Source organism: Ursus maritimus, unplaced genomic scaffold (genome assembly GCF_017311325.1).
Source record: "Ursus maritimus isolate PB19 unplaced genomic scaffold, ASM1731132v1 scaffold_5, whole genome shotgun sequence".
Taxonomy (NCBI): domain Eukaryota; kingdom Metazoa; phylum Chordata; class Mammalia; order Carnivora; family Ursidae; genus Ursus; species Ursus maritimus.
In genome coordinates, this window is record NW_024426663.1 from 34684574 (window position 1) to 34704314 (window position 19741).

The 19741-nt window shown below is 41.8% G+C and overlaps 1 protein-coding gene and 1 pseudogene across 4 annotated transcripts in view; one reads left to right on the forward strand and one right to left on the reverse strand.

Moving 5' to 3' along the window:
- Positions 1–19741, reverse strand: part of MCCC2 (methylcrotonyl-CoA carboxylase subunit 2) — a 62168-nt gene that overhangs the window by 36247 nt on the left and 6180 nt on the right. For all 4 annotated transcript variants that reach the window (XM_040622198.1, XM_008691316.2, XM_040622196.1 and 1 more), the window contains 5 exons: positions 17765–17831; positions 14568–14652; positions 11951–12052; positions 6157–6284; positions 4568–4680 (listed from right to left, as the gene is read on the reverse strand). In XM_040622198.1, the coding sequence (XP_040478132.1) occupies positions 4568–4680; positions 6157–6284; positions 11951–12052; positions 14568–14652; positions 17765–17831 (495 nt within the window). The remainder of the gene's footprint in view (positions 1–4567; positions 4681–6156; positions 6285–11950; positions 12053–14567; positions 14653–17764; positions 17832–19741) is intronic.
- On the forward strand, positions 61–526 carry LOC103663842 (annotated as a pseudogene).

The window sequence follows — 19741 nt, forward strand, 5'->3', positions numbered from 1 at the left end:
TAGGGCTCCCTATCAAAATGCACACGTAACGGGCCTCCCTCCTTCGTCTGGGCTGCCGACATGCCATCCAGACTGAGGAAGACCCAGAGACTTCGGGGCCACGTGAGCCATGGCCACGGCTGCATCGGCAAGCACGCAGGAGGCCGGGGTCCTGCTGGTGGCATGCGTCACCACAGATCAACTTCGACATGTATCACCCAGGTTACTCCGGAGAAGTGGGTGTGAGATGTTACCACTTAAAGAGGAATCAGAGCTTCTGGCCAGTTGTCAGCCTTGTAAACCGTGGACCTTCATCAGTGGCAGACACAGGGAAATGCCGCCAAAGACAAGACCCGAGCTGCTCCTATCCCTGATGTGGTGCGATAGGGCTGCTACAGAGTTTTAGGAAATGGAAAGCTCCCAAAAGCGTTTCTTCCAGCCTGTCATTATGAAGCCCAAATTCTTCAGTAGAAGAGCTGAGGAGAAGATTAAGGGTGGGCGTCCTAGAAGCTTGAAGCCACACGGAGGGAGGGTCATTAAATGCTAACAAGTGCTCCCCCCCCAAATAAAACATAACTGGAGTTAAAAGTGATTGCTTTATATAATAAAGTATATAAACAAAAACTTTAAAAAATAAAAATCAAGTATAAAAACTTGTTTTTATCAGTTCATCTAAGCCAAAGTTTTAAGTAAATAATAAAGCATACATTAAAATTTAAGAACTAGCACTCAGCATGTCAGGTATCACTTAAACAGTTACAAAGAGTTTCACTTTTTTAATAAGTATTAAGTACCTTCTCAGGCAAATGTATGGGAATATAAACATTAACCTGATGTTGTCTCTAATCTCGAGTGGCTTAGAGTCTAGTGAGGGAAATTAGGATATATCTAGGTAAAAGGAATAAACACCATTAGTAAGGTATAGCTCAAAAATTATGGGCGTTTACTTCCAGGAAGGGATTCTGGGAAGTCTACCTAGGAAAGACGGCATCTGAGATGCACTTGGAAACTGAGCTGGAGACGCAGACTGCAAGGGACAGGGAAGAGAGGGCCCAGCATGGACCTGAGCAGACAGTCATAAAAGGCCATGGGGCACATGAAGAACAGCGAGTGGGTCAGATTGACAGCACTTTACAGTGAGCAATAAGGCGAGAATGTAAGATTGGAACCAGATCACAAGGGGTCTTAAGCACCAGGCTAATAAGTCTGAAGTTTGTTTTGTAGAAATTACGGTTTAGAGCCAGGCAACCAGATGAAGAATAACCCTGCAGTAACATGTACAGTGGACAGAAAAGGAAAGGTTGGGTAGTCAGGGACACAAGGCGGGCGAAGCTAGCGCCACAGTGTAACTGGTAACAACGCCCGAACTACCCGTGGTCACGGCAGTAGAAATGGAGTGGAGAGGACCAATCCGAAGGTAAAAATCAACAGGACTTCATTTGTCAAAGGTGTATTATATGTTGATTATCTGTCCAGCACCAGAGGAGCTCCTGGGGATACAAAAACGAGGAAGATACATATATAGATAAAATAGATATAAAATAGATATTTTAAACCTGAAATAATTAGGTAGGGGAAAAAGCAGAGAAGAGTCAGGATGACATCACAGTTTCAATCCTAGGGAAAAGACCAAGAAGGAAGTACCATCAACAGCAAACAGGGATATGGGTGAAGGACTCAGTCAGAAAGAAAGCAACCGTGCTCAAAGTCTAGTTTGAGCCTAGTACTACCAGGAAATCCACGCAGAGAGCGGAACACCCAAGGGTAAGCTGAGGTGCAGAGGGAGGTCGGGAAAGATCACGGAGATGAAAGGTACGTCATGAGTGTTTACGAAACCATTAAGGACAAGTTCCTGGGTGTGGTTGGGAGGATAACATGGAGGGAGTGGGGGAACAAGGAAAAGCCAGAGGCACGAAGCCTAAGGAGGATTTCAGGGAAGGGAACAGATGACAAGACCAAGAGGTTGTACGGAGTGAGAATCTGGTCTATAGGAGGCTAACGCGACCTCCGAGGGGAGTGGGTTAATGGAGAGTGAGCAGTCAGGAAAGGAGGTCCCGGGACAGTTCTTAAGGAGTCTGCTGATCCAGAGAAGGAGAGAAGCTTCGGGGAACAGGAGAAGCTAGAAAAGGTCCTTTTCTTTTGCCATTGCTTTTGTGCATTTTCTTTTTCCTTTAAAAACAGAAGTCAACATTGTTTTGGCTGTGAGGAAAAAAAAAAGTGGATGAGAAAATATTAAAGTGAGGGAGAGAAAAGGGATAGATGATGAGGCACAAAGACAAGTCTAGCTTTGGAGAAGAAGAGGGACAGTTGCTTCTGGGATAAAAGAAAGTGAAGTCACAGTGTTTTTAGTACAACAGGGCTCACCCAAGCCTGATTTCTTCAGTGCAGTATGAAGCAACAGCTTCAGTGCAGACGTGGGGTTTAGAGTTCACTTACTGGGGAAAAGACCAGAATAGGCGCTATGGAGAGACTAGCACACAACTGCAGTTAGAAATTTTTCTCTAGGGATGCCTGGGTGGCGCAGTCGTTAGGCGGCTGCCTTCGGCTCAGGGCGTGATCCCGGCGTTCCGGGATCGAGTCCCACATCAGGCTCCTCCGGTATGAGCCTGCTTCTTCCTCTCCCACTCCCCCTGCTTGTGTTTCCTCTCTCGCTGGCTGTCTCTATCTCTGTCAAATAAATAAATAAAATCTTTAAAAAAAAAAAAAAAAAGAAATTTTTCTCTAATTCCAAGAGGTTCATAAGAATAGAGCAAGGTAAACCTTTCCCCTAAACTTCCTACTGCAGTGAAATAGAAAAAAGATATGCTAAGAGAAGTGGCTAAGTTAAAGAAATACTGATGGTAAAACTTTAAAGAAACAAAAATTAAACAGGAAAGGGGAAAGCATTCAAATGCCCTTCGGACATTTTAGATTTTTTTTTTTTATCACAGGCAGGTACTGCTTATTCGAAAATATATGGACACTTTTAATTTTAAAAAGACCTGTTTTTTAAAGCACATTAAGCTTTAGGTTCCATGGGAGCAGAGACCCTATCTGGTTATATTTACCAACACAGTGCTTGGTTTTACAGTGGGTCACATACAGCAGGTGACAGGTCTATAGTGGGTTGAATGATGGCCCCCCAAAAATATGTCCACACCTGAATCCCTAGAACCTTTGATTATGACCTTATTTGGAAAAAGAGTCTGCAGATGTAATGACGGTTAGGATCTTGAGATAAGATCATTCTGGCTTATAGGGGTGGGCCCAAAGTCCAATGACAAGTGTCCGTGTGAGAGAGAGAAGACACAGACACACAGGGGAGAAGACAGACAAGGCAGAGACCAGAGCCATAGAGCCACAAGCCGAAGGAGCACGTGGAGCCACGAGAAGCTGGCTGAGGCAGGAACAGAGTCTTTCTTAAAGCCATCCGAGAGATCCCGGCACAGGCACCCCCTCAATTCCAGACCTCCAGCCTCCAAAACTTGAGAGAACACATTTCTGTGATTTTTTAGCCCCCAGGTTGTGGTAATTTGTTACAGCAGCTGTAGGAAACTAATACAAGGTTAGTACAACCATATAAATTATAATACTAGATTAAATGGGCTGGTTTCCTCTATAAAACAAAAGATCACAGTAAGAATTTCATACCAGGTAACAGAAGGACCCTCTGTGCAACAGTGAGCAAAGCTGAAGTTTCTATTTTGATAAATAAAGCATAGATGGGCAAAGTCACTACATAACAATAAGATATACAATAGATAATCGATAGAAAATGAAGATGAGATACAGTAATTGCAAGTGAAGGCTAATTCACTAGAATATTACTGAAAACACCACAAACTTAAGAAATCCAGTAAGAAAACATAAACAAAGGAGAAGCATCAGTATTACGAAATATTTCAAACATGCCAAAAAAGATTACAGAATAATAAAATAAATACCCTTTAACCTAATACCCAGTCTTAACAAATCTTGACATTTGGCCAAATTCACTTCAGATTTTTTTTAAAGAAATAAAACATTTCAGATATAGGTGAAGCCTCCCGCCTGACCCCTTTCTCCTGCCTCCCACCTCGAAGGTAACCACCATTCTATAGTTGTGTATTATTCCCATGTACATGTTTAAGACATAAGTAATAGATCGCTTGACGTATTTAACATCTACAAACAAAGCAAGTGACTATGCATTTATTCTACTATCATTTTTACTCAACTTATTTGCTGAGATTTAGTTATGTTGATGCATGCAATTCTAGTTCATTCATTTTAACAGCTAAAAATTGTATTACTCGTCTCCCAATAATGGTCACTTAGGCTGTCTGTTAACTTTGCTATGTTGATGCTACAACAACCTTCCTTGCACCTGTCTCCTCATATAGACACCAGAGGCCTCAAGCATAGTCCTCAGTGCCCCTTCTTTTCAAAAACTCTTTTTCTTTGGTGAGCAGCCTTTATGACAGTATAAAAGTATGCCCATAATTAAGAGAATAATCTGACTGGAGATAAGGTACTTTCTGTGGGGAAAAACCTACATTCTGTATTAAGTTCCGTTTTAAGCAATGGCATTTGGAGCAAAAAGCTGTACGTTTCATTAGCAGGAAATTACCTGTGCGATATTTTGAGAAGACATAATTGCCTGGTTATAGAATATACGGCCAAAGTGATCCCGATCTGGAAATATTTCTGCTTGTCGCGGTAAGTTTGCCCCTCCTGAATCAACTGACGACAAGGGCAATAACAGAAGTAAGTACATCTGAACGAACAAAACGCCCGCACGCGGAGAGACTGGTATCAGTGACAACAATGGTTCTCAATCACATTCACAGAAAGCTGGCCCTACGGGTCTAAACTATTCTACACCACCTTTCTCCGGTCCCCCAACACAGCCAAAAAATTCACTATTTTCCTCAAATCCATTAGGATCTCCTCCCTGTGCAAAATTCCACTTGAAATGTTTAAGACATTCTCTCCTTTGAGGACGAGCTAAAGCCCCAGAAACACCGTAAATTCTTAACCAGTTTTGCTTAAAAAAAAAAAAAAAGTGTCTTTCCCTCTTTTAAACCAATACAAAATCACTTATGGAAATCATGTGACAATTCATCACCGACTGCCGGGGGACTGTTTTTACCGCAGAGCGGAGTGGGGGCTAAGAATGTCTGCTGAAATTGGAACAGAGCTTGATGACTTCAGAGCTGTGTGACTACTGGCATGTTTCCTAGCTGTTCTATGACTCGCTTTTGTCACCTGTGAAATGAAGGGGACAACAGCAGCTCTCCCAGGGAGCTGTTCCTGGGATGACATGAAATAAGGTAGGTAAAGCACTTAGTTCAGCACGCTGTGAGTGCACATAGCAGTTTTATGAAAATTTAGCTAGTCCCATGCCTACTACTCTTGCCTACATCCATTAAGTCCTTCATTGTTCTTTAATACATAACATCCTGTCTCCAATTCGTTCAAGCTTGCCCAAGACACAGACAACATAGTACTCTTCACTCCATCCCCTACGGTGTTTGGCACAGCACCTGTAAGCAGTAGGGCCTCATATGCTGTTTTCTACATGTGCAAAAAAAGTTCACACTGTGAGTCAACCAGGTAAATTCACTTTTGCAGGAAAAAAAAGTCTCTACGTCAGTACCTGTTCAAACACCCACATAATTAAACTATAAACATGCTGGCATTTCACCAAACTAAGCTAATATGCAGGCAGCTACCTTGCTTTTATGTTCCTTTTGAAATACCCTTAGATTTAAACGTACATTAATTTCAAATGTAAATTTCCTTTCATTAAAAATTAAATTTCTTTAAATTGCATTTGCTGAAATTATTCAAGCATTTAACAAAGTGCCTACCACTCAAGAGATCCATAAATATCAGCTATTATTTTTTCATAGTTTGAACTCATTAAGGTTAAGACAGAAAGAAAATATATAGACGGAAAAAACCCACACACATGTAGAGAAAAAACTGGCATACATGAAAATACTGTCAGAGGTTATTCCTCAGTGATGTTATTATAGGTGGTTCTTGTTACTTTTTCTTCCAGGGTTTTTAGCAAAGAACATGCATTTCTTTTGTAATTATAGGAAAAACCAACAGTTTTAAAAAATACCCACTGATAATGTCATATATAGCCCTCTAAACAGTATTGTATCTCAGCAGCTAAAAATAGTTCATTTTACGACTCTTGTGACTTGCCCAAATAGATGCAGGGGAGTCTGTTTTGCATTGCAATTTCTTGCGCCCGTAAATGTTTCTTCACAGTCACTGGGTAGTAGGTACCTCCTTTGATGGTGGCATCATTGGCAACAATAACGCATTCGACTCTGAAAGGCAGAAATTTCATTACAAAGAGAATAGGAGAGACTTCTTCAAAGTTAAAAGGCCAATTACGTCTCATTACAAGACACTCCAATACACCCTTCAACTTCTAGTACATTTCACCAGTACTAGTCATTAGCAGACAATCTCATGATACAAAAACAAGCTGTAAATCACAGTTCACATACTCACTTATATAATATAAAATGACTACTATGAACTTCACAAACTCATACTTAATTTTTAAAGAGTCATCAGTCCTTGGGAATGCAAGCTGGTGCAGCCACTCTGAAAAACCGCACGGAGGTTCCTCAAAAAAACAGAGATACCGTATGACCCAGCAATTGCACTACTGGGTAGTTACCCCAAAGATACAAATGTAGTGATCCGAAGGGGCACCTGCACCCCAAAGTTTATAGCAGCAATGTCCACAATAGTCAAACTATGGAAAGAGCCCAGATGTCCATCGACAGATGAATGGATAAAGAAAATGTGGTGTACATATGGAATGGAATGTACATATGGATGGAATATTACACAGCATCAAAAAATGAAAACCTGCCATTTGCAAAGACGTGGATGGAACTAGAGGGTGTTATGCTAAGTGAAATAGTCAATCGGAGAAAGACAATTATCATATGATCTCACTGATATGTGGAATTTGAGAAACAAGGCAGAGGATCATAGGGCAAGAGAGGAAAAAATGAAACAAGAGGAAACAAGAGAGGGAGATAAACCATAAACCATAAGAGATTCAATCTCAGGAAACAAACTGAGGGTTGCTGGAGTGGAAGGGGGTGAGAGGGATGGGGTGGCTGGGGAGGATATGTGTTGTGGTGAGAGCTACGTGTTGTGTAAAGATTAATGAATCACAGACCTGTACCCCTGAAATAAATAATACATTATATGTTAATAATAAAAAATAATTATTAAAACAAAACTAAAAAGACTTGTCAAAAAAAAAAAAAAAAAGAGTCAGTCCTGGGGGCAGCTGGGTGGCTCAGCTGGCTAAGTATCTGCCTTTGGCTCAGGTCATAATCTCAGGGTCCTCAGATCGAGGCCTGTGGCAGGCTTCCCTGCTCAGCGGGGAGTCTGCTTCTCTCCCCCCACTTTACCCCTCCCCCTGCTTGTCCGTACGTGCATGTGCACGCTCTCTCTCTCTCTCTCTCCCTCCCTCTCTCAAATAAATAATCTTTAAAAAATAAATAGTCATTAGTCCTGTATTAGCAGTGAAAAACTAACAACCTCAGCCACATTTCATAAAGATTCTTTCAATGAAATGATCCTAGCAAGATAATAATAATAATAATACAAAAAAAAAATCCAAATCTCAAGGGTGAGATAATCCCTCATAGTAAACCACCAAGTTTCCTTGTAGGAAGGTAATATGCAAAAGTGACAACTGACCTACCAAGAGAATTTACTTTTTACATTTTCAAAAGTTCTTCAATGTTACTACCACATGCTTTTCTATAAAACTAAGAGAAATTTAAAACACAGTTTCTATTTTGCTTAAAGTAACAACAGATGCAAACTATAAAATAGTATATTGAAAACATATACTATAATGCATCATCAATGGTACCCTTTCTCACCAAAACCAGCTGGTTGGGTGCCATGCCCACCAGTAACACACAAAGAGCAGGGTGGTGAAGGCAGAGCACCTGTGAGGGAAACTGCTTGACATTCCCAGGGAACCTGAAGGTCAGGGGCTGACTTGAAACTGGAGTGAACAACAGTGTGCTCGTTACCAAACTTAATCTTCCTTATCTTTATGATATTATTATTATTAGTTAAGATTTTATTTTCAAGTGCTCTCTACACCCAACATGGGGCTCAAACTTACAACCCCAAGATCAAGAGTCATACGCTCCACCAACTGAGCCAGCCAGGCACCCCTACTTATGTTATTTTTTAAAATCTCACTTTATATTCCTTATAATTCTGAAAAGTAAGTCACTGAGGCCCTGCTGAAAATAAAGTAGGGAAGGGCCTGGGAACAGCGGCCTCAGATAGCGCCGTGCTTCTCGCGTGAAGGGATGTGGCCAGCAGTGTTCACCGCAAGACAAAAGGGCTAGTCTCCTTAGAGCATCGATTTCATTGCTAGAAAGCACTTTTCCACATTACAGTTGGCATTTTAAAGTGGAATGCCAATTCTTCATGACTTTAGTAAACAAATTAGACTTCAAAGGGAATTTCAGCTTCTGGCAGGTTGCTGGGGCTATGATTTCACACCCCCAGAGTCTATTCGTCCTCCCCTGCCCTGGGGGTGCTGCCCTAGAAAAGCTGAAGAAGTTCCAATACTGGAAAGGGGCCATGGAGTCAGACAAGCTATGGTGAAATTCTGGCTCTGTGCTTGCTGGACATGTGACCTCCCACAAGAGACAGAGCCACTTGCCCATTAAAAGGTCAGAGACATGTTACAGAATGAAGAATAAAATTAGTCCACAAAAAGACGGCATTGTACATCTATTGGTTCTGCCTACCCAGAATCTATTATTTTGGCAATGGACTTCAACTTTCTTTCAGAAAATGCCTCTTACCTAATCCATGTGGCGCAGGTAGGACTGACCCCCAAAGCCTATCTTCAAAGGTGTACACTGGCCTTTCTACCTGGAATCCACACTGTGGCTCAGGAATGGTCTTGGACCCCACGCCTAACCCCACGCCCTCTCTCAGTGCACCACTCTGCCCACGTCCCCACATGTCCACCAACCAGGAAGCTCTCAAAAAGAACCCAGCCCTCTTGGGTTTTATGTAGGCTTCACTGCACAGCCATGAAGGACTAATTCAATGGCCACTGGCTGATTCAACCTCCAGCCCCTCTCCCCTCCCCAGAGAAAAGTTCCAACCCTCTAATCACATGGTTGGTTCTCCGGATAACCAGCCCCTGGCCTTGGGAGGAGTCCAAAAGCCACCTTCATTGACAATAACAAAAGACACCACGACCATTCTCAACACTTCCAAGGGTTTGGGGAGCTGTGAGCCAGAAACTGTGGACAAAGACCAAATATGCATGAGAAATAAATTTTGGTCATCTGAATGACCAAATATATCCATCTTATAAATCACAGTATCATAGTAATACAATATATAATTATTATGGTATTATTAGTTACTATAGAACAACATAATATGATAAGGTAAAATACATAATAAAAAAAAGTAATTGTGATGGTGCTATGTTAAGCTAGAACGGTCAAGGGATGGTAAAAATAACAGTAACAGCCCAAACTGACATGGCACTTACTATCTACTAGGTGTCCTTTTAAGGCTTTAGATATATGAGGTGTTCCATTTTACAGATGGGGACACAGGCACAGTAAAGTTAAGTAACTAGCCCAAGGTCACCAAGCAACAAGTGGTAAAGCCAGCATTTGAGTCTAGGCAGCCTGGCTCTTGAGTGCATGCTTCTAAGCACGGCACGGGGGAAATATGAATGGGGACCTGAAAGACGAGAGGGAGCCAGCCATTCAAAGACCCGGGTGAAGAACACTTGATGCAGAGCAAACGGCTTGAGTACAGTCCTTGAAGCAAAAATGAGTTTAGTGCGTTCACAGAACAGCAAGACCGGGACGGCAAAAGTGTTAAGTACAAAGGTACGGTGAGGAAAGCAGGCAGGGACCCTACCTTATAGGACATGGCAAAAAAAATGTGAATTTGTCAGAGAGAAGGACTGCAGCTCAATTATTCTTCAGCCAGTTACTATTTCAGGCAAGGAGTCCTTGATTCTAAGCTGGTTTATAAATAAATTCCATACAACAAGTTTTCTCATTAAATTTCTCGGGGTCTATTCTGAACTTACCACGGAGCCTCTCTCAATATACCCAGCTCTACTCAAAAATATACAAAAGAGCAATAAAGATATAAAAGTTTCTAATGACTTCGCGCAAATGGCTTTGGCTCTGAAGCGATCCCATGCTGCCGGAACAGACCTTGAACTCTGCCGCCCACAACTGTCTGTCTACTCTCAGTGGCAAGGGCATCAACTGTGGTGTGTATCTCTTAAGGAATGGAGGTGTTTCTCTTCCTTTTCTTGTTTCTTCCTCTTGTTTCATGACAATCCCCTCTGGTAGCTACTAGGATCATTCCATTTTATCATGAATCATATTTTCCTGATGAAAAAAACCAAGGTACCGAGTGGTCAAGCAATTTGCTAAAGGTCAAACAGCTCTAAAATGCTGAAGCCAGGATTCTAATTGAGACTGACAACGCCTGAACCCATACAATTCCTACGTGCAGTTCAATTTCCTTCCAAGCTGAGAACTTTATAAACTGAGAACAAGGCATAAAGAAAGAAAATGAAAACGAAAAATACAAAAGCATAAATACAAATAAAATACTAGTATACGCACAGGAAAGGTGGAAGGGCATGCTCCAACATGGTGACCATCGTTATCACTGGACATATAGTTAACAGTAACTATCCTACTTAATTAGGTTATTTCGTGATTATGAATTTAGTTTAGCTCTGCATTAAGTTTATCCCTTTTTTTTAAGGTTTATTTTTAAGCATCCCCTAAGACTCCAAGAAAAAAAATGTCTTCACACTGGGTGAATATTAAGCAAATCATAGCTGGCAAAGAGTTGGGGAGGAGTGTTGAGAGTACAGGAAGGAAGAAGCAGCGATGGTTAATGGCTATAGTTGCACCCCCCCCAAAGGCACGAATACGGGGAGAAGTGGGAGGCGCACACCATAAACCAGCATGAGTCAAACACGATTGCATCAGGCTGAGTCCAACCACCTGAGGTCCAAGCTGAGCTTTGCCAATGGCTTAATCTTGGGCAAGTTATTTACCTTGCTAAGCAGGCTTCCTTACCCGCCTAACGGTGATGAGGAAGACAATAATACCCATTCTCGCAGAGCTGTGGTGATGATTAAACAACCAAGCCGTGAGAAGTGTTTACCACACTGCCTGGCGTGCTAACCTGAGACGGTGAACGTTGAGGTCATACATAATATACACAAGTAAATTCACCTTCTACCTATCTAAGATTTCCTAAGTCTAGAGTGGTTCTCAAATGTTACCATTCGAGAAGCTGGAAGTGCTTATTAAAATATACTGATTTCTGGGCCCCGCCCTCAAAATTTGATTTAGTCACTTTTTTTTTTTTTTTAAGTAGGCTCCATGCCCAGCATGGAGCTCAATGTGGGGCTTGAACTCAAGATCCTGAGATCAAGACCTGAACTGAGATCAAGAGTAGGGCGCTTAACCAACTGTGCCACCCACGTGCCCCGATTTGGTTGCTTTGAAGGAAGACCTAGTCATCTAGGTTTCTAACAAGTTCTCAGGTGATGCTTAGGCTACCTGGGGAGCACACGTGGAGAACACTCCTCTAAGCCACTGGTTTTCACCCTAGATGTGCAAGAGACCAACTCCGGAGCCTTGGAAAATGATATAAGCCAAGCCCACACCTGCACAGTCTGATTAAGCAGGAAGGTTTGGATTCAAGCCCCAGGATTCGTGCTGTGGTTTTTTTTCTCCCCTCTTCCATCTTTGTCTCTAAAGCTCCACAGATAAATCTGATATATGTTGGGGTAGGAAGCCTCAGTCCTAAATAATACAAACAGCATAAAACTTGCATGTTCATCTGCAAAGCTGTGAGTGGTGGCCGGTGCCTGTCAGTCTTCTTCCTGACCCACATTATTGAGTGTAAGTAGAATACTCACCCTGATACTCTCCCGATGCCGGTAATAATGCCACCAGCGGGGACCTCCTCATTCCCATATAACTGGTAACCTGCAAACTGAGATAATTCCAGAAATGGAGACCTGAAGGGAAGAAAGGGTATCACTTGAATTAAAGTCATTAAAAAAAAAAGCATATTTAAAGAGTTAAACATGGAAAAGATTAATGAGCCAATGTTTCAAGTATGCATGCTGTATATATAAAATCCACTAAAAAAAATATTTAACCAAAATCTAGGGTGGATGATACTTTGAGGAATTACACATTATAACCATACAACAGAACGCCAGGTACCTATTTTAAGAGCTGTGGTACAAACATGCTTACTAGACGAGAAAGAGACTAGCATCCAACACTAATGTAAGCCCCCACCCTGCACCAGGCTCTCTTAGGAGCTCCAGAAACGTAACTCACTTGTTCCTCAGAACCACCTCCTGAGATGGATCCTATCATGATCCCCACTGACTGCTGAGGAAACTACAACACAGAAATTAAGTCACTTGTCTAAGGTCACACAACTAGTAAGTGGCAGAGCTGGGTTTTAATAAGCTATCTAATCCCAGGGACCAGGCTCTTCACCATTGTATTTATTACTCTAACTTTCACTTACTTAAATGTTCAGAATTCAGTAAATGGGGGGGGGGGAAGGATAGTATAAAACACCACATTTGTATGATTCCATTTCTCTTGTAAAAAAAAAAAAAATGTGTCTAAGGGGCATGCACCTGGTGGCTCAGTTGGTTAAGCATCCAACTCTTGGTTTCGGCACAGGTCATGACCTCAAGGTCATGAGATCAAGCCCCTAGGCAGACTCCCTGCTCAGCAGGGAATCTGCTTCTCCTCACTCTCCCTCTGCCTCTGCCCCTTCCCCTGCTCATGCTTTCTCTCTCAACTAAATATATAAATATTTTTTTAAATGTGTCTAATATACACATGCACAAGAACATTCTAGAAGGATATACACTTGGTGTTAACAGTGTTTGTCTCCACATTGGGGGTACGGGTGCACGTCATAAGAAATATTTTTGGAGTCCTCGTTCCCTTCTCTCCACCTGCACTCCTTGCCTCCCACTCCAATCCTTCAGGAAATCCCATTGGGTTAGCTCTGTCTTGACAACATGCCTAGAACCCAACATTCTCATCACCTCCACTACTACTACCCTAGTCCAAGTCACCACCATATCTCCCTTGAATCACTGCCACATCCCTCTAACTCCTCTTGGTGCTTCTACCCTTGCTGCCCACAGTCTACTCACAAAACAGCAGCTAGAATGACTCTTTTCAAATGTAAGTCAGATAGATCATAGGTCTCCTGTTCAAAACCCTACAAAGTCTCCTCAGTTCTCCCAGATAAAAGCCAAAATTTTTACAATGATCTACAAGGTCTAATAGAATTGAACCCCATCTCTACTACTCTCCCCTTCATGCTTTCTACCCTTAACACACTGGCATCTGGGGTTCTTGGGCATATCAACACATAATGCACATTCCCACCTCAGGCCCTTTGCACTGGCCATTCCTTCTGTCTGTAACCCTCTTTCACCAGTATTTTCAGGGCTCTCTCTCTTCACTCCTTTAAATCTTTGCTAAGATATCAACTTCTCAATGAGGCCTACCGTAACCACCTTATTTAAAACTACAACTTGACCCTCATCTTCTCCCTTACGCTGGTCTATTTCCTTTTTTTCCCATAACATTTATCACCTTCTAATATACTATATAACTTACCACATTAATCATTTATTTTCCATCTCCTCCTGCTACAGTGTAAACTCTGGTTGGGCAAAGATCTTTGTTTTGTTCACTGATGTATCACTATCACCTAGAACAGTGCCCGACACTTAGGCGCCTCTCAATTAAGATTTGTTGTTGAATATACAGAAGTTGCAATGTTCTTCTAGGTTTTAACTTATACCGGTAAATACTGCCAACTCAGTCTTAGAAAGAACCATCTCTGTACTTTTCTTGCTATGATTGAATTATGTCTCTATCTGCTTGCCTCCTTCCCTCAACTTTTCTATTCTGCATTCTCAGCTCACTTTCATTTGTGACCAAAACCATTTATAGAGCTACAAAATGGTACCCATTCTTTTATGAGATGGCATGCATTTTACCTAGAAGTCTTTAACACTTTCTGTGGTTCTAAAATTACTGTCAACAATAAACATAACCCTAGAAGTAGTCCTTCCTTCAATATTTTTAGGGTTTCCCCCTAGAGGTAAAAGCATTCCTTTATGAGGCCTGACATATTTGCCTCCATAGAGTTCATAAAAAGCCAGCTTCTCTAGAATATAGATTACTCTTATGGGAGAACTACAAAGAGCTCTGAATAATGGCTATGTGGCCTACATGGTGTGCGGAAGGTCCCAGTGATTTAAGGGCTTTTTGAAACTATTAATTATGACTATAATTTATATCCTTTTGCTTACCCGATGAAACTTTGTTCTTTGTATATAATAAAATTTGTATATGTAAAAAAAAAAAATTGTTGTTGAATCTTAAGGTAAGAACCAGAATTTAAAATCATTTATTTATAAAACTGTCAAAGAAAGTACCACAGACTAGAGAACACAGAGTTAGCACTTGGGCTATACAAACCCTGGGTCTATAAGATTGTCCACTCTTTCTCTGGCTAAAAGTTTTCCTCTTGATTTGTGGAGTTCTCGGGCTTTCTCATTGCCTCCTAAGATAAAAACATGATTAGATTAGACTGATGTCATGTAAGGTCTCCAATTAATTTAAGGCTAGAAAAACATAAAACAGTCCAAAATACAAAGCTTTTAAAAGTTCAATGTATCTTCTAAGAAACAGCTAATTTTCAGCTCACTCACTCAACTTACAAGCTTTATTTTCTGAAGTAAATAAACTAGAATTTTTAAAAAATCGATCGCTGATTTCATAGCGTATCACACATTTTCTGAATTCACTGATAATTACTTAAATAATATAGTATCTTCTCTGCAACTCATACACTGTAAATACTGCCTCACCGCCACCACAAATACCTAGCACTCTGCTACATACTATGGGTGATTTGAAAAACTCCTACCTTCATTTGTACCAGATAAAAAGCACTATTTTAGAAATGACCTCCATGACGAGCACAGCAAGACTTACCTAAAGGTAAGTGACACCTAACTTTTTACACTATCTCCAAATGGGAGAGAGTTGCACACCTAATGTATCAATTAAAAAGTCCAATTTTGCTAGCATCTTCACTCAGAGATTGTCTTCGGTGTTTCCTGATGGTGTTCTAGACGAAGAAAATCACAGTAGTTGAAGAGGGCACGAGGTCACCAGAGGAGGCTGCCTGAGGTGCCCGGCACACCAAACCTCACCCACACTGACGGCTGCCGGGCTCGGTGTCTCAGGAGGACCGCTAACCCACTCTCAGCAAGCCGAGGTATCAGATCCGAAACAGAAGGATCCTACCGTACCTTAATATGCTTAGTTTCACCGCTGCCCACAAATTTCATCTTAATATGCTCTCGGGCTAATGAAGGGTTCAGCTATTGAAGAAAGCTATATCCTTGGGGGTTTTTTTAGGTGAGAAAACAAGTTCTTGTCTATTTCAAACAAGCTTTCAAGTATTATCTTATTTTTCAAACCAGGTCTCTTGACTCTTATCCAAGGGGATTTTTTTTTTTTTCCCTGAAGAGACAGATGGCATATTTCTTTTCTTTTTTTTAAAGATTTTATTTATTTATTTGACAGAGAGAGAAACAGCCAGCGAGAGAGGGAACACAAACAGGGGGGGTGGGAGAGGAAGAAGCAGGCTCATAGAAGAGCCTGATATGGGGCTCGATCCCCTAACACCAGGATCACGCCCTGAGCCGAAGGCAGACGCTTAACCACTGTGCCACCCAGGAGCCCCCAGATGGCATATTTCTAAGATTACATCTGCCTTAAGCTTACCAAGAAAATTTTATCACACATCTAACCTTCTTTTAAAATGAAAATAATTCTGGGAGGCAAAGATTTAGTTCCAAAATAGTTTAATTAGATCAAATCACTGTTGTCTTCCTCCCAACCACTCAGAGGAACTGAGCTTCTCTACTGAGGTGGGTTTGGGTGTGGGAGGTGAAGGTATAGGAGAAGAGGCGAAAGACAGGTTACCGAGGGGCAGAGGAAATTTCTGAGAGAGGCACATTCATTATCTTTATTGTGGTGATTATTTCACAGGTATATACAAATGTCAAAACTCAAATTGTACATTTTAAATAATGCAGTTTATTGTACGTCAACTGTACCTTAATAATATTGTTTAAAAATAAATATTAAAAAGAAAATGAGCCTAAGGCCTTGGTGAGGGTCTTTAGAGAGTCCAGTGACATAAGTGCCTATGAAGAGGCTAGCAGGGAAGGGGGGCCAGAGAGGGTGGAATGACACAGAAGTGGTAAGATATACACATATTCTTTCGCAAGGACTTAAGACAAAATCACTCTTTCTTAATTCTGCCTAGAGTTTGAATTTGCAATTTGGAACAGCTACTGAATTCCGGTTTTGTTAGGAAAAACCAGAAAGAGGGATATCCTTGATGCGGATTCCCAGATCACAGAATTAAGCTCCTCAGGCATTTAAACTACCCTGTGACAGGACATCCGGGTGGCTCAGGGCATTAAGCGTCTGCCTTCGGCTCAGGTCATGATCCCAGGGTCCTCGGATCGAGGCCCATATCTGGCTCCCTGCTGAGCAAGGAGCCTGCCCCTCCCCCTGCTTGTGCCCTTTTGCTCTCGCTTTCTCTGACAAATAAATAAAATCTTTATAAAAAACAAATGAATAAACTAGCCTAGGATATGTGGGCAGCTACAGAAACAATGTGACACAGCACATTAGTTTTCCAAAGATTATTCTTGAAGACTCTGTGCTGCCTCCATTCCCACAAATGCCGAGACAAACAGCCTGTTCCTTCAGTCTCATATACCATACTGCACCAACTCTAACACACACATTTTGTTCACATTTTAACATCCCTGAAATCAGGAAGCATTTTACAGTTTACAGGGTCTTTGAATCGCTGTCATCAGGGGACATCACGACACACCTGTCTGCCTCTGCCTGCACAGCACAAATGTCACTTCAAGTGTGCTACACGCACTGTTAGAACTACCTGCATGGAGGTAACTTCCATTTTAAAATGTCTTCAGGGACGCCTGGTGGCTCAGTCAGTTAAGCGTCTGCCTTCAGCTCAGGTCAGGATCCCAGGGTGCTGGGATGGAGCCCTGCATCGGACTCCCTGATCAGCGGGGAGTCTGCTTCTCCCTCTACCCCTCTCCCCAGCTTGTGCTCTCTCACTTTCTCTCCCACAAAAATAAATAAAATCTTAAAAAAAAAAAAAGAATCTTATCTTAGAAATGGCTTTCAGTTTCAAGTCACCTAACTTTCTAAAGTAAACTGTCACACTGACCAATCGTGGCACAGTAAAAATCAATGTGGTATTTGTTTATATATTAATATTTCACATTCCCCATATGATGCAATTTCTTCTAAGCAAAAGGATGTCTATTATGTCCACAACTCAAAAACAGAAAATGATGACAATTTCAGTGGATGCTGTGGCTAAAAGAAGTTGATGAAAATCTGAAATTGTACTGTTGCCCAGATAGTGGCAGTGCTATAGGAGCAGAAAAACCGGCCGAGTAAGAGGGAAAAACACCGACAATGGCATGTCAGCATACCAACAAATACACAGTCTTGAAGAGTCAAAGCTTGCTGCTACTGGTTTTTCCCAGAACCAACAACTATCAAGGATATCTTCATTAACAGCATAAAATGAAGAATAAATGAGTGTTCACCTAATCTTATTTTCTGCGCTCGTTCACGGAGTTGATTTACTAGTGCTTTCATCTGTTCATAGTTTTCCTAAAACAGAAACAAAGAAAGAAAAGGAGAGTAATATTAGAAGGCAATTATCTTTTTTTTTTTTTAGCCAAAGTAAGGGTTGATGAGAACATCACGCGCCAACCCCATGTGGCCTCATGCGGGGCCACCCCCCACCCATGTGGCCTCCGTGTTGTGTCACTCCCTCAGATGGAAAAGACGAATTCCTGCCTGTCCATCTTTGCCCAAGCTCCTCTTCCCGCCTTCCCTCTCTGGTCCACGAATCCAAAGCTTACCCTCTTTAAAGCATAGATCATGTTCCCTCTCCTCTCTAACCCCATTTCTGGTCACTCCTACTCATTTTAGCATCTTTCTTCTGTAAGTGTCAACTGAACTTCACTGATTTCTATTTGCTTCCCAATTTTAAGGAATATAAGCCCTTTGAGAGTTAGAATGCCATCGTGTCCCATCAATCCCTGCCCTAAGGAGTTGCTAACCAATGCAGAAATGCTTGCTTACTGACAACTTACACTTAAAAGCAGAGCCCAGGGAAAACAATAGGTCCTATTTTGTTTTACAAGGAAGAAAACTCTATGTTTGCACATCTTTAGAAATTCTGTAGAGTAATATGCAGGAAAACGTAAACTGTGAGAGGTGGAAAAATGGTAGAGGGCCTACCATTTCCTCATTCTGTCAATTTTGTCTGATCAGCTCTTTACTTTAGACAAATAAGCAGTGAGTTATTTTTGAAAATTCAGAGTTGAACCCACTAACACATTTTCCCCACAATGTGTTTAACATCTCTGATTTAATTCCTTTTCTATGACACAATACTATGCAGCTTTCCAGCTGTTCAAAATTAGATGAATTTACAGTCTTTATAGTAGAACTCTAATTTCTTATTTTCTACAGCTCTAAGAGCTCCCAAGGAAGTCTTCTGCTACATTCTCTTGCTCTGCAAAGTCCAGAAAACAAAAAAGAGAAAAGCAGCATATTGTTAGGGAATGAACCTTTGCCCTGGAGTAAGGAGGTCCCAACCGCTGAACTATCACTGTCCACTAGCCCTGTGACAACTTCCCTTCGAGGCCCACCAAGCCCTGTCCGAGGGCAAACAATCTGCCAGGAACAAACTCCAGTATCAGCCTAGAACATTGTTTCCCACCCTTGGCTGGACACTGGAATCACTGAGAAGCTTTGAAAAATAAAAATAAAAATAAAAATAAACCCTCAGAGATTCTGACGTCATTGGTTGCAGGTATATGGCCTGGGCACTAACCACTTTGAAAGTTCCCCAAGGATTCAAATGTCCAAACAAAAACAGAGAAGTGCTGGCCCATAGTCTCCATTTCTGAGCTCCACTCAAAGCAAATTGGAAACCTACCAAAAAGGGGGGTTTGGGTAATAGGCAGATTTATTTTATCACCTGAACTTTTTCGGATTACCATGGTGTTCGTTCATATTAATAGCATGAGGCAGTGAAAGCCAAGAACTTTGCGCTTCTATTAAGCCCAGGTTACAGATCCTTCTTACTCAAATTTAGCAAATTCAGGAACTCCTACCTTGATGAATTCCTACCTGGACGAACTGCCTCAGACAGAAACGAAGCTCTGCACCAGAGCACGTCCGTTCAGCCCGTCACCAAGAGGTGGCGCTAGAGCAACGTGTATAATGCGCTTGAAGCAGATGAAGAGACTCCAGCAGCCTTTCAAAACCTACTACCATCGCAAGCGCAAAGGGCGCTACGTGGGTACTGAGAGCCTCCTGGGCTGAGAACGAGTCCCAGGAAGCAAGGGCTGTGTCCTGAACTCCTCTGTCATCCGTGAGAGACCCAGCAGAGGGAGTTTGTAAGGGAAAGGCCTCCTTGTATAAACAAAACCGGGAGGCAGAGAAGAGCTCCGGGAGACGGAGCTGGGGGCCAACTCCTATCTGTAGCCAAAGGCCATCCTCTCTGG